At 41.3% G+C, this 16,012-nt stretch overlaps 1 protein-coding gene across 5 annotated transcripts in view; it reads left to right on the top strand.

The window, feature by feature from the left end:
• The window catches only part of GRIP1 (glutamate receptor interacting protein 1), a 324,577-nt gene that overhangs the window by 261,998 nt on the left and 46,567 nt on the right, over positions 1 to 16,012 (top strand). For all 5 annotated transcript variants that reach the window (XM_055357003.2, XM_055357000.2, XM_055357004.2 and 2 more), the window contains 2 exons: positions 3,764 to 3,909; positions 15,799 to 15,943. In XM_055357003.2, the coding sequence (XP_055212978.1) occupies positions 3,764 to 3,909; positions 15,799 to 15,943 (291 nt within the window). The remainder of the gene's footprint in view (positions 1 to 3,763; positions 3,910 to 15,798; positions 15,944 to 16,012) is intronic.

Below are 16,012 nucleotides of genomic sequence, written 5' to 3'. Positions count from 1 at the left end.
TTACAGCTGCACGCCACCATGCCCAGCTATTTTTTTTTGTATTTTTAATAGAGACGGGCTTTCACCATGTTGGCCAGGCTTGTCTCGAACTCCTGACCTCAGGTGATCTGCCCACCTTGGCCTCCCAAAGTGCTGGGATTATAGGCGTGAGCCACCATGCCTGGCCCAGCTTTTTTTTTTCTTTTGTCTTCTCTGGCTGTGTATTTTCAAATATCCTGTCTCCAAGCTTACTAATTATCTCTTCTGCTTCGTCAATTCTGTTGTTAAGAGACTCTGATGCATTTTTTTAGTGTGTCAATTGCATTTTTCAACGCCAGAATTTCTGCTGGATTTTTTAAAATTATTTTAATCTCTTTGTTGAATTTATCTGATAGGATTCTTAATTTATGATCTGTATTATCACAGACTCAAAACTTTATTGTTTACTCAAAACAGTAATTTAGAATTCTCTGTATGAAAGGCCATACATCTCTATTTCTCTGTGATTGGTCTTTCGTGCCTTATTTAGTTCACTTGGTGAGGTCGTGTTTTCTCAGATGGTCTTGATGCTCATGGATGTTCATTGGTGTCTGAGAATTGAATTGTTAAGTATTTATTATAGTCTTTGCAGTCTGGGCTTGTTTGTACCTGTCCTTCTTGGGAAGGCTTTCTAAGTATTCGAAGGGACTTGGGTGTTGTGATCTAAGTTTTTGGTCACTTCACCTGTATCTCCATTAGGGGGCACCCCAAGTCCAGTAACACTATGGCTCTTGCAGACTCAAAAATACTGCCTTGGTGGTCTTGGGTAAGATCCAGAAGAATCATCTGGATTACTAGGCAGAGACTCTTGTTCTGTTCCTTTTCTTCCAAACACATATAGTCTCTCTCTCAGTGCTGAGCTGCCTGAAGCTGAGGGGTGGTGGGGTGACACAAGCACCCCTTGGTCACCACCACTGAGACTATGCTGGTTCAGACCTGAAGCCAACATGGTACTAGGTCTCAACTATGGCTGCCAGTAAACCCTTATCTGGCTACCACTAGGCCATGTTCACTCAAGGACCAAAGGTTCTACAATCAGCAGGTGGCAAAGCCAGCCAGGGTAGTATCCTTCTTTTCAGGGCAGTGAGCTCCCCCTGGCCCCTTGCAGGTCTAAAGATGCCATCTAGGAGCCTGGTCCTAGAGTCAAAAACCTTAGGAATCTACCTGGTGCTCTATTCTACTATAGCTGAGCTGGCACCCAAGACACAAGACGAAGTCCTTCCCATCCTTTCCTCAAGGAGAGAAGTCTCTCCCCATGGCCACCACTGCTCCAGGCCCATGGCAAGTACTGCCTGGCTATTGCTGATGTTCACTCAAGACCCAAAGGCTCTTCAGTCAGCTTGTGGCGAATGCTGCCAGAGCCGGGACTCTTCTTTCAAGGCAGTGGGCTCCCCTCTGTCCCAGAGCAGGTCCACAAACGTCCAAGAGCTAAGGCCTAGAATCAGGGACCCCAAGAGCCCACTTGGTACTCTACCCCACTGTTGCAGAGCTGGTACCTAAGCTGCAAGATAAAGTCCTTTTTACTATTTCCTCTGCTTTTCTCAAGCAGAAACAGCCTCTCCCCATAGCCACCACAGCTGGGAATGTGCTGGGTCACACCTGAAGCCAGCACAACTGAGTCTCACCTAAGGCCCACAGCAAGTACTACCTGACTACTGCTGCTGATTTTATTTTTTTATTATATTTAATTTTATTTATTTTTTGAGACAGAGTCTCATTCTGTTGCCCAGGCTGGAGTGCAGTGGTGCAGTCGGCTCACTGCAACCTGCACCTCCCAGGTTCAAGTGACACTCCTGCCTCAGCCTCCCGAATAGCTGGGATTACAGGCGTGCACCACCACGCCTGGCTAACTTTTGTGTTTTTAGTACAGACCGAGTTTCACCATGTTGGCCAGGCTGGTCTTGAACTCCTGGTCTCAAGTGATCCACCCACCTCGGCCTCCCAAAGTGCTGGGATTACAGGCATGAGCCACCGCGCCCAGCCATGCTGCTGATTATTCAGGGCCCAAAGGATATTTAGTCAGCAGGTGATAAATGCTGCCAGGACTGGGTCCTTCCCTTCAAGGCAGCAGGTTCCCTTCCAGCCCTGGGTGTGTCTAGCAATGTTATCCCGGAGCAAAGGCCTAGAAAAGGGGCCTTAGGACTCTGCCCGGTGCCCTGTCATACTATGGCTGAGCTGATATCCAAGTTGCAAGACAAAGTCTTCTTTACTCTTCCCTCTTCTCTACTCAGGTAGAGTGAAGGACTCTCTCTGGGAGTTGTGAGCTGTGCTGTGTAGGGCTAGGGGAGGGGTGTTGCAAGCACTCACTTAGCCACCCCAGCTGGTTTCTCACTAGGTCACATGCCCCTCAAGTCTACTGGCTCTGAGCTCAGCACAGCATCAGGGCTTGTCCAGGAATTGCAGTCTTTGTGGCTTTAAACTGTCTTGAGTTTATTTAGTACCCAAGAACACTTTAGCGTGCAGCAGTGAGGCTTGTTGGAACTCCAGTTCTGACCACCGGAATGGGTGATTCCCCTCTGCCTAGGGCTGATGTAAATGTTCCCTCCATGGATATCAGCTGACTTCTGCCCAGCGTTGCTTTCCGCTGTGACAGGGTAGCACTGAGTTTCAATGCAGTTTCTCCCTCACTGTGTTCTCCCTCTCACAAGTGCACAGTTTTTCTTTCCATGCCATGTGGCTGCTGCAGAAGGAATGGGGGAGGGGCCGGCATCATCAGTTCAAGACTTTCTTTCCTACCCTCTTCAGTGCCTCTTTCAATGATATGAAGTTAAAACCAGGTACTGTGATTGCTCATCTGATTTTTGGTTCTTATAAAGGTGCTTTTCTGTGTGGATAGTTGTTAAATTTGGTGTTCCTGCAAGGAGGACGATCAGTGGAGGCTTCTATTCAGCCACCTTGCTCCACCTCCCTCCTGTTACCATTTTCTAGCTACAGGCAGGAGGTGGGGAGGGTCCCCAGAGAGTCTGGGGCATGCATTTTTAGAGGGTAACTTAAAAGAAGGGAAGGGAGAATGGATGCTGGGAGACAATTAGCAGTCTCTGGCACAGATATAATGCATAAAAGGCTGTTCTTACAAATCTGTGTATATATACATATATGCACATAGAAACATATACATACTACATTCACATTATTTTTTTTTGTTTCATTATGGACCTTAAAATTTTTTTCAACAGACCTACCCTGGTACACAGCCAGTTTTAGAGTCTCAGTGGCCACTTCCCAAATAAGAAGCTATGGATTCATCTATAAATTTTCATGCTACTCTGGCCATAGTGAGTTTCCAGATGCAAGTGGAAGTAGCAGAGGTTCAAGCCTTAGGCTTCCACTAACTCTATTACACCTTGCCTTCTCTCATTCTCTTAATGCTCTCCTAGTATCTGGACTACCAAGGATCAAAAGTAATACAACAATATGGAGAAAGACAAGGATACCTGGGTCTATGCAGACCCTCGCCCATTACCTCCCTTCCTAGGAATTGTATGCTTCCTGAGTGACACATATGTTCTTGTTTAGTTGAAAAAAGTATAAGAAAAAATGTTTTTAATACTCTGCAATTTAATATCATGGCAGGCAACCCAAATAAGACTAGAAGAAGGGAGTTGTCAATGAAGTACAATTTAAAAACAGTTGAACCTCTTTTCCTCTAAAGACTACCATAATGCTGCATTATGCTTAATGCCTCTTTAAATGGCCTAGTTAAGTGCTCATCATTAGTCATATGTTACTTTGCATTCACTAACAGAACTGGGACCCTGGAACTTGGGGATAAATTGCTCGCAATAGATAATATCCGGCTGGACAACTGTTCCATGGAAGATGCAGTTCAGATCCTCCAGCAATGTGAAGACCTGGTGAAGCTCAAAATCCGCAAAGATGAAGATAATTCAGGTATTGAGAGCATCCTTAGTTAAAACTGATTTTTCGAACTGCCCATCTGTCACCAAAGATATTAGATCTTGATGTTTTACATAAAACAGCTGGCTAGTGACGTGGCAGCAGTGTTTCACAGCTAAAAGAGTCTTTAAATTTTGTGTTGAGAGTGTAGTACGAATTTTAAATAATGGTGCTTGTAAATGATATCATTAAGATATTTTCATTATAGAAAACATATTATAATTGTATGAAAATAATTTTTAAAGATGAAATCTAAATCATCATCTAATACAGTGAAACTGGTAGTTTTCTAGTTTTTGTTGATATTCATATGGCATAACTATAACCAAGTGGATGTTGCATTTTTTTACCTAATTTTACATTATAAACGTTTGATCGTTTTATAAATTCTTAATATCTATCATTTTTATTGACTGCCTGTGATTTACCTTTCTTCTCTTCTTAAATCACTATATTGCTTCCAATTGTTTCATTATTGTAAATAGTACTCTTATAGACATCTTTATGCATAGATATCTTTATCCAGCTTTTTTTTCTTTTGAAATAAGAAAATATTCCTAGAAGCAGGATGGCTGAGTAAGAATACAAAGGAAATGTCTATGATTCCTGATGAGTCAGTCATGCCCCACGTTGCTTTTCAAAAGGGCTATACACATTTTTTAGGCCCTCCAATCAAACTTAGGAGGGCATAGAATCGTATCTGAAGAGCTTGTTAAAACACAGATCCTGGCACCACCCCAGGTGGGACCTGAGATTCTGGATTCCTAATAAACACCCAGATGCTGCCACAGCTGTGGTGCAAGGAGCACACTTTGGGTAGCCCTGAAATAAGAGACATCTTATCTGATTATGATAAGAATATAGAGCCAATTGAAAAGTGTCAGCTAATGTGGGGAATTACAGAATGTGATATGTATCCATAAAGTAAACGTTTAATTTACAATTTTGCCAATCTTGTGGGTAAAGTCAAGGCCTTTCCGATTAATATGGTTCTGCTGATTATACTTACAAGTCTTTTTGTTTGTTTGCCTAAACCGTATCCACAATATATATTTTATGATTTCCAGTTTTATTTTGGTTTTGTTTGGTTTTTAATGCAGTGAGACTTTAAAGAATTTATAGCAATCTGAATTCTTCCTCCACCTAGATTTTGGTTTTCCCCAGTGTTGTAGAGTTTTTCCACTAGGTAATTAACAGTAGATTTTTTGTTTGTTTGTTTGTTTGTTTTGTGTGGCACACCCAGGCTGGAGTGTGCCACGGAGTGCAGTGGCGCCAACTCTGCTCAATGCAACCTCCACCTCCCAGGTTCAAGCAATTCTTGTGCCTCAGCCTCCTGAGTAGCTGGAATTACTGGTGTGCATCACCTTTCCTGGCTAATTGTTGTATTTTTATTAGAGATGGAGTTTTGCCATGTTGGCCAGGCTGGTCTCAAACTCCTGACCTCAAGTGATCTGCCCACCTCGGCCTCCCAAAGTGCTCGGATTACAGGTGTGAGCCACTGCGCCTGGCCATAGATTTTTGCCTAACGAACCCTTATTGAATCTTTCCAAACCATTGGATTTTGTTTTCATAGAACAACTACATTCATATTTCATAGGTTATATAAGATTAATTAAATTACATAGTTAAAATAACAAGTACAGCTGGCATAAACAGGTTTAGGAATAAATATAATTGCCTCTAGATTTTGAAGTTTACAACTCAAGCAGGAGCAGGAGCAGAAGCTCAGAGGGGCAACATAAAGAAACCTATTGCTCTGGAGCATGCCATGGCATTGGTCTGTACATTTTATGGTGGAAGACGAACAGCCACAATTAATTCAGTAAATTGGTTAAGTGGAGATTGGTTAAGAGAGCATCTACTGTATATAATTTCATTGCAACCAATAATGAAGTTGTGGCAATGTTCTGGGATTTCGTTAATCAGATCATCTAGATCTAGAGTTCACGGTTATGTCAGGCTATGTGTTTATGATTCCTATTCCAAGTAAAAAAAAAATCTATAGTTGCATCCATCAGTACAATTGATAATAATGATTATATCCAAATATATTTTATAACCAATGTTTAAAAATATGCATAGGTTTGCACTCATTATTTCTTAAGCAACTGATTTTCTGTGCCAACATTTGCATTTCTCTCCTTACAAGCCTGCTTCAGTTGCACTTTCTTTTGGGGATTGATTTCAAAATAGAGAGGAAGCCTTTAGCATCAGCCTGGGTTCTGTCCTAGTGAAGAGGCAAAGCCCTGTGGAGAAACCTGTTTTGCATGATTTGCCCTGCTCAGCAGATGTCAGCTACCTTCCTTGCAAAGTGAAAAAGCTAAGCCAGAGATGAATATATATAGTGTGCACAGCTGGCAGTGCATCCAGTTTCAAAGCCAGGCTGTGTCTACCAGTTGGCAGGAGTTTCTGAAACAACTGAGCACTTGGAGAGCTAGATCTTATTTTCAGTTACTGATTTCCTTTGCCTCATTTTCCCCCTTTATACCCTTCCCCTACAATCCCTATGTATACTATTATGATGGTTATTGTGCTTATTAAATATGTTTTAATTTTAAGAGGCTCTGTTTTTAAAATCCTAAACCTTCCATTGAAAAACATACAACCACCCAAAATAAGACTATAAATATTGGCATGAGAGACATGCTTACCCAAACCAGATTTTCTCATATTGATATACAGAAATATACACTCATTCAGACATGGTTTTATAAAAGATCACTCTTTGAAAATTATTCAGTTATTGATTTGGAAGAATTTATATGATCCTAGTATCCTCTTCCCTCATAACATCATAAATATAATTTGAGTATCTGAATTCATTTTTATTCAGAGCAAAGTAAGGGAGGAAAAAAAAAATTATTCAAAATGTAAAGCCTGACCACAGATTATTTAAAGGCAAACTAAATCTTCACAAAGAGCAAATGTTTTAAAATCAGACATGATATAAGAACTCAGAAGAAGAGAGGGTAGACGGGGGATGAGGGACAACAACAACTACATATTGGGTACCGTGTACACCACTTGGGTGATGGGTGCACCAAAATCTCAGGCTTCACCACTACACAATTCATCCAGGTAATGAAAAATCACTTGTACCCTTAAAGCTATTGAAATAAATTAAAAAAAAAATCAGACCTCAGTTTAAAGTTCACCTCTACCACATTTGAGCTGTGAGAGTTTGGGCAACTTGCTAAACTTGTCTGAGATTTGGTCCCATTTTCAGTAATGTCTACATAATAATACCCATCTCAGGGAGCTATTGTAGCTTACTGAAGGAAATACTGGCACAGTCCATACTCCATTCAATTAGTGGGGACTATTTGTATTTTAATTACCTCCTGATATCCCTTTCTCTGCATTCGTTCTGATCCTTGATCAAGATATGACTGAGTGGAAAATAAGCATTTACCCTTTGGACAGTCACTGATTTTGAAAGTTTGATATAATGCTTAATCTGAAATTATGCTGGTGATTAGAACTATCACATTAAATAGTTGTCATGCTTCGTCTCAATATTTTTGAATGGTAATATTCAGCGTATATTCTCCACCCCCAGAAATATTGCTCATACTAATGTGGGCCCTCTGCACTGCAGGAGTTTTCCAGTCCTTTAACTGCTGGCTGCTCTCCATCCTTCAGTGATGATTCTCTCTCCTGTCACAGGAAGTTTATAACTATACTTGATGTAACTTGGTTTCCTAAGCTAGCTTGTACTGCAATTGGGGTTTAACAGATACTACTTCAAAATGTAAGCATTTCTTCCAGCTTCCCAAGTCTCGCTACCCTGCTGTGTACCTTACCCAAGGAGATGGTAGAACTATTCCCAAATGCTGCTAAAGCCCTCGATTTTCAGTCATGCCATCAGCATTCGTTTATTGTCTATGAAGTATCAGGCAATGTGCTATGGACTACCAGTTCTTAGATAAAAGGGACACAATCCTGCCCTTAAATCAGTTACCACCAAATAGGAGAAACAAGAAAATCAATAATTAACAATATGATGAATGTCATAAGGATATGCACAAAATATTCCACAATGGTAAGAGAATGTGAAGGCATCCATTTGAGCCTGAGGACCTCAAGGAAAAGATTCTAACAACCTTGGTCTCGAAGGGATTTGTGAAGTGGTGCAGAAAGTTAGGGTGAGCATGGCACACTCTAGTAGGCAGATATGGCTCAAGCATAACGCGTGCAAGGACTTGGTAGTAGGTAAGCTAGAAAGGTGTACTGGAGCCAAGTCATTATGGACCTTGTAAATCATGTTAAGAAATTTGAATTTTATCCCAGAAACCAATGGGGGGCCATTAAAGGACTTAAAACAGGAATGAGGCCCACTGGACTTGGTTAGTGACCATGATTTTAATCACTTGATGAAAGCGCTGAATGAGCCATTCAAGAGAGTCTGAATTAACTCTGTTTCTAGCCCAAGCTGGGGGAAACAGTAGAATGAAAGACTAAGAATGCCAGACTGGCTTCACAACTGACAATCTGGGAAATTTAGGCAAATTAACTTCTCTGAGCATCAGTTTCCTCATCTGTAAATGTCCATTTAATGCTTACTTTACATGGCTGTTTTAAGGATTAAAGGAGGAGATATATGTGTGTCTGTGTGTGTGTGTGTGTGTGTGTGTGTGTGTGTATACATACATATATTTTTTTTGAGACAGAATTTTGCTCTTGTCGCCCAGGCTGGAGTGCAATGGCACAATCTCGGCTCACTGCAACCTCCGCCTTCCAGGTTCAACTGATTCTCCTGCCTCAGTCTCCCAAGTAGCTGGGATTACAGGTGCCCACCACCATGCCTGGCTAATTTTTTGTATTTTTAGTAGAGATGGGGTTTTGCCATGTTGGGCAGGCTAGTCTCGAACTCCTGACCTCAGGTGAGCTGCCCGCCTCGGCCTCCCAAAGTCCTGGGATTTACAGGTGTGAGCCAACGCACCTGGCCTAAAGGAGGTAATATATTTAAGAACTCACCTAGTTTGCACCTAGTGAGGCCCAATGAATGCTGACTATCAGCGGTCATTACTGTATTTGGATATTTTAAAAGTGAATTTCAGCTTTATTTAACAATGGCCAAATCTTTTGGAACACTTGGGGTTGTAGGCGTTTTCCTCCTTCACTCTGGATTCAGCCACCATCCTGCCTTCAGGAGCTTCTGCATTTGTCGTCTTCCATTACTGAAGGAATGTAACTCAGGTAGTGTCCAGTGGTTCTTGTGTGGGTCCAAGGCTCTGGGATTCCTGAGGCTGCTACCCAATCCCCAGGTCCTCAGCAATGCAAATAATCCTCTTGAAAAAATCTATTGTTTTGCCTTGATGGCTTCTGAGTCCAAAGTAAATGAAGAGAGTTGGAAGACCTGGCTAGGGCCTGAGAGGAAACCCTGAAGTAAAGCAGTAGAGACTTTTGGGGATTTGTAGGAAGAGATGGAGGTTTGCAAATCTATCACATATAGTTTCAAAAGTCGGCTTTGTATTACCACCTTTTTGTCAATCAAATATACAGCTATTAATGATTTCTCGCCTGGTTTGGGGAATATTACTCTAATATATAGCATATTTTTGGAGACCATAAATCAATACTTTACCTTCATGGGCTGTAATCTGTGTAAAAAAACACATTTTCAGGCTGCAGCTTGTCCTATTCAAAGCAAATAACCTTTATACAGCCTTACTACTGATTAAATTAGTCCTTTGAAGACAGATTCATATTTTGGGCTTCAAATATTTATAGTTTACCAGTGTTAAGCCAAGCCAAGTAATTTGCAGTAGCTTTTTCCCCTAAACCCAGATTGGAGTATTGGTGTAGCAGAGATGCCCCATTCCAAGCTCCCAAGAATGATCTTGGCTGTCCTAGGAGCAGTGGAAGGAGGTGTGTTGGCAAGAAGCTGGCTGCAAGAAGGACCTATGATAAAAAGTACTTTTCTCTTTTCTGCATGCTTGATCTCATAAAGGGATGGCTCTCAAGCTTGAGTGTGCATCGGAATCACCCAGAAGATGTTAAAACACAGATGACTAGGCCTCTCTCCCAGAGTTCCCATTCCTGTTGGTCTGTGGGGTAGGCATTCTCAGTCAAATGCAAACTTGAGAATTTGCATTTTTAACAAGTTCACAGATGATGCCAAAACTGCTAGTCCTAGAACTACACTTTGAGAAATGCTGTCACAAACAAACCTAGTTTTGAGACTTAAAATTATCACTTACACAAAGAAATTTGATTTCTACTCTCAAACACTCAACACTTGCTTGGACATCTCTTGGTATATCATTGTGACATGGCTATGTAAAATGACCGTGCAGCAGTAAGGGAGCTGTAGAGAGTGTTGTTCAAATGGTTTACTTTCTCAGGCCTGTCCGACTCCAAGAAATTTAGCCGTACTCTAAAATTAATTCCATCACTTTTAGTTGAAGTGAACTTTGACTGACCTGCACATGTATGCCTTCCAAAGGTTCTCTCCCAAATCCAAGCCTCCTATTTGGCCACAGAAGCAGCTACCATTATGGATTCAAGCCAGATAGCATTCATTTTGTTAAACAGGCGGCACTCAAGCAGCCTGAAAATAACATTGCAGATAAGTAATGCAGCAATTTTACATCTGTTCCGTGCTTCCATTAATTTTCTTAACTAGAGCTGAGCAGAACAAACAAGTAGGCTTGCCCCCTTTCCTGTCTTTCACTAATCATTGTAAACCTTCTGTTGGGATATAAAAGCTGTTTATAATATCATTAACATCTGCTTAGGCTCACTTTGAAACTTACTAGTGATTCTACGTTTTTCTTTCTCAGAAGTTTCTCTTCTAGTTAAACACCCTAGTTGCTCCTTTCTAAGACTTCTACACTGGAGCAGCCTCAAGGAGAGTGTATCTAGGAGTGCTTCAATCTCCAAAATAGTCTGAGTATTCCTTCTTAAATGGCGGTTATTACCCTCCTCCTAAGCTGCAGGGCCTCACAGATGCCAGTTGAGTTAAAGCCCGAGAAGGCAGGTGGAATTGGCAGTTGAACCTAAAGCTGACTCAACGCTCCTGGCACAGTGGAGGGAGGAAGTTCTAGGTTTGCTTGTCCCCACAATGGCAGCTGAGGTTGTATTCTCAAACTTTGAATGAGATTGGGTTTGCATCACATGTCTTAGAAAAGGAAACTAGACCTTGGCATAGCAGGGAAGCTGACTCGCAAAACTCTTCTGGAGATCTCAGCCTGGGAACCAATGACTACATGCTAATATTCATTCATCCCTCTGCTCACTTGTTCAAGCATTTACTGAGTTTGCTTTGGTACCAGACATAGTTCTAGGTTATGGGGATATGAGTTAAAAATCTCTGTTTTCAAGGTAATCTTATTCTAATGAAGAACCAAGTAGCGAGATCCTTAAAACATAGAGTGAAAGGCGTATGCTAGAACATGCATTCTCAAGGGGGGCAAAAATTGGTTCTTAAAAGTTGGTTCTTGTGATAGCTTGGATATTATATTATAACAGTTTGTGGCCCTCCAAATCTCAATCATACCTGATGGAATTCTAGTCCTTAATATTTAACTTCTCTCATTAAGGAGAATTTAAAAATAATTTCACTCTTCTCCTTGTTGGAGAGCAAGAATGAAAATAAAAGTTTAGAAACATCAGAAGAATGCACAGAAGCTGTGGGTCTCATAGGAAGGCCTCTAGCCCCTCCAGCTAAGCCACCAGGAAGCCTTTCTGAAGGGTGAGACTCTGAGCCAAGCTTTAAAGTAAAAGTAGAAATTCTACAGGATAACAAATGGGAGAAAGGTGTTTGTGCATAGGGAGTAACAGGTGCAAGGGCTAAAGATGTTAGAAAAGTGCTATTTAAGGAATTGCAGTGGTTCTATGAAGAGAGAATTTAGCAGATTGGATTGGGATGGGGGAGAATGGCGTGACCCTCTGGGGGCCAGCTCAGCTCTTGCAAAGGGGTTGTATTTTATTCTTAAAGAACTGAGGAACCAATGAAAAGCTTTAAGTAAGAGAGTAACATATTTAGATTTATGTTTTAAAGATATTCTGGGAAGGAAAGAGAAGAAATTATATGTTGGCAGCATTGGTGAAAATAGAAGTGGGGAGGAGGGGCAAAGGCTGGATCCCAAGCAGGAAAACTGTTTAGGAGGAAGCCATTGCTATGAAAAACTGGGCAGAGCCACAGTGGGGCCCTTCTCAAGAGCAAGTGGCAGTGGGATGCCCTGGAGAGCTTGTCTTGTGGGCAGACAGGCCATATGGTCTGGAAAAGACTGTGTGTGGGCAGCCATCACCACCGTCTATGAAAGGAAAGCCAGACTAATTAAATATCTGTTTACACAAGGCATCCACATAGGGCTTTCTAAGGGAATTGATATTATTTTCTTTTTCAAAGGCTTGTTATTAAATTCAAAATATATACAAAAATAAAAATAGCATAATGAATCACCATGCACCATCCAGTGTTAACACTGATTTGCTTACAGCCAACCTTGCTTCATCTCCACTCTCAGTCTGGTTTCTCCACCTCACCGGTGGAGTTATGAAGAAATTCCAGGCTTCATCCCATCTTTTTACTAACGTATGCCTAAAAAATACTCTTTCAAAACACATAACTAAATATCATCATTAGCAATATTTTTAATCTTATAAAATATTCACTCAATGTTCACATTTCCCTGATATATATAAAATCCTAATTAAAACCAACTGTTTTTTTAAAGCAATCTATCTGATAGAAAAACACATAGCTTTTTTTTTTTTAGAGGGTGTCTTGCTGTGTCACTCACCCTGGAGTGCAGTGGCGCAATCTCGGCTTACTGCAACCTCCACCTCCCAGGTTTAAGCAATTCTCCTGCCTCGGCCTCCTGAGTAGGTGGGACTACAGGCACGTTCCACCACACTTGGCTAATTTTTGTATTTTTAGTAGAGACGGGGTTTTGACATGTTGGCCAGTGTGATCTCAAACTCCTGACCTAAGGTGATCCGCCTACTTTGACCTCCCAAAGTGCTGGGATTACAGCCGTGAGCCACTGCGCCTGGCCAATAGATACCTTTTTATAACAGTTGGTTTTATTAGAATCCCAAATGATCTACTCATTGCTTTTGAGTGTAATGTCTCTTAAATCTCCCTTTTCTCTTTTTTTTTTTTTTTTTTTTTTTTTGAGACAGAGTCTCACTCCATCGCCCAGGCTGGAGAGCAGTGACATGATCTCAGCTCACTGCAACTTCCACTTCCTGGGTTCAAGTGATTCTCCTGCTTCAGCCTCCCAAATAGCTGGGACTACAGGCACGAGGCACCATGCCTGGCTAATTTTTGTATTTTTAGTTAAGACGGGGATTCATCATGTTGGCCAGGCTGGTCTTGAACTCCTGACCTCAGGTGGTCCACCCACCTCGGCCTCCCAAAGCGCTGGGATTACAGGTGTGAGCCACTGCGCCTGGCCAAATCTCCTTTCTCTTTTGTGTTTCTGGCAATTTATTTGTTAAAGAAAACAGAAATCAGCTTCCATTTCTGTCATAATTTACATAGAATATCATGTCATCCTGTTTCCACCCCAATGTAATCACAGGAATGTGTCCTTCTTAGTTAAGAGGTACCATTTCCCGGATTTGCATCTCCATCACTATCTAAACTCATTGGGTGACCTAACAATTGCTTTCTAGTCAGTGAGGACTCAGATGCCAATAAAAAAATGTCTCCAAATAAGGCAGCCTGAAACAGACTATCCTAAAGCCATTTACTTCATCTCTGGTATTTTGTCATCTTTGCGTCTCAAGTTACATTGTCAAAAAATAACATGGAATACTCACTCTGCAGAATGAACTGAGTAGAACCAGGTGCCCCCCTTCTCCCAATGAATGGGACTACCCCCAACTCCCCTTCCATAGTCCAGTGTTTGTTTTCATCTTGACTGCAGTTTCAGTGGACACTTCCCACTGGTTCTTGGGTCTCCAGGTCCTGGGCAACTGTCCTTCTCCCCAAAACCCATAAAGAGCAGATGCTCCAACCCAAAATGCTTGGCACCCATTGACAAGTTTGTGCTCATGCTTGCCTTATGCAGAGAACAATAAGGGGTCAAGGTCTTTCCTACGGCATACACACCTCCACTGAATGGCCCACACAGAGTGTCCAGCAGTAACTAATGTTCAACTGTGCCAGGGACTACTAATCAAATGACTCATTCAGAATTTCATCCAGGATATTGTTGATGATGAGGGCTGCAAAGTACATGTAATCTATCCAATAGTACTCTGTTCATTTAGGTCAAAGCCAGCTCTGAAAGGTGACAAAATATCGTACTGTAGGAAAATTTAGACTTTTGACCTCTGCTGATTATTCAGTTACCCTCTATCTTGATGTTTCTCTCTGGAGCTCTTAGCAGATCATCACCAGCCTATTGGCCACAACTTCAGCATCAGCCCAGAAGAAACTTGTGAACCAGCAAACAGAGCTGTTTTAGGCTTGATATGGGAGCTTCTCAGCTGCTAATGTAAATTTGAGCCCAATGTTGAAGATTTTGTGCCCTAAAATGTTGACTTAAGTATTGCAGTGTGTAGTGGATGGTCTTTAGTTCTGAATGTGTGGAGTAAATACGTTGAGTAGAGCACTCAGAAAGTGGAGGTAATGGGTGCATTCAAAACTCCCAATCTATGGCCAGAAGTGAAGTAAGTGCTGGCGAGAGAGGACACATTGCTTCCCAAATGACTCGATAGACCTTTCCTTTTATATTCATCATAATTCTTCACTGCAAACACAAATAATTGAATTGTTAACTCAAGCTTTGCTTTTCCTCCTTATTTTAGGGTTTCATATCGTAAACGAACAGCTGCTCACTGCAAAAATGTGGCCGTATTAATGCTTCACTAGGATGTAGTTTGACTGTAAAAGCTGACTATTTTGTTAAAGTAGCCACTGAACCATTTCATTTTATCCTTAGTTGCAGAAATGAAACAGTTCCTTAACCATTCACAGCTCCCAGGCCCAAGGAATAAAACAAGAAGTGCCCAAGAACTTTAAGCATGTCAGAAGCAAATAAAACCTTTGAATTCTGAGACTTCTTATTTGCAACTCTGACACCATCACAATACCCATCATGTTGAAGGCGGCCCATGATATCTTTCTGGCCAGTGCTTTAGGCAGAGCACATACACAAGTGTCTTCAACTATAATAATGTTGAATAGCCAAAATTAGTTTATGACAGTGTGGCAGTCTGGTCTATGCTGTGGAAACATAGCTTACAACAGCTGTTACTCCATTGAAAGAGGAGAGATGATCATTCAAACCTCCACTTTAATATCCGTAATTCACTGATAGGACTCACATTAGAAGACAGTCAGTGGAATGATATGTAAGAGATTCTAGATTTCTTGCTGTTGTCTTCAAGTTTACTTATCTAAGTTCCACTTAACCATATATATGTTATTTGTTCCAACCCTTCGCAAAATCCACTTTTCTATATCAAAAGTTAGCATGCATGTAAAGCTTAAAACGGAAACAGCATGACCCAATGTCTGTCTTCTTTGTTACTGAGTGACTCTCTCCTCTCATATTATAATGCCTCCTCAGCCATATGTTTATTTCACAGATACTTACTGCATACTTACTAAATGCTAGGTGAGCACTGTCCTAGACATGGACACAGTTGAAAGGTCCTGCAGCCCCAGCTGGGCGGATCTCACACATTTAAAACATAAGTCATTAGGCAGTGTTCCTCTCCCCTGGCACTGACAATGATTATATCCCTGTATTTGAATGTAAGATCCTACTAAGGAAATGCTACTTCCCAAAATAATTATTTTCTGCGACATGATACTTTGACGAGGATGTTTTGAATTCTTACTTTATGTATGAATCTATGCATCTTACTCTTTTGCTTTTTCCAAAGAAATCAATTATGATTCCTTGGCATTTATTACAGATGAGCAAGAAAGTTCCGGAGCAATTATTTACACCGTGGAGCTTAAACGCTACGGGGGGCCCCTTGGCATCACAATTTCAGGAACTGAAGAGCCGTTTGATCCTATAATCATTTCAAGCCTCACTAAAGGGGGATTAGCTGAAAGGTAAAATTTGAAGTAACTGTTATAATTACCTGTGTCTGAGATGGGCTTCCTTCCTCACAACCACATAAA

Source organism: Gorilla gorilla, chromosome 10 (genome assembly GCF_029281585.2).
Source record: "Gorilla gorilla gorilla isolate KB3781 chromosome 10, NHGRI_mGorGor1-v2.1_pri, whole genome shotgun sequence".
In the NCBI taxonomy this organism is placed as follows: Eukaryota; Metazoa; Chordata; class Mammalia; order Primates; family Hominidae; genus Gorilla; species Gorilla gorilla.
Note: the sequence above shows the minus strand (reverse complement) of the source record. Positions and strands in the feature narration are given on the sequence as shown.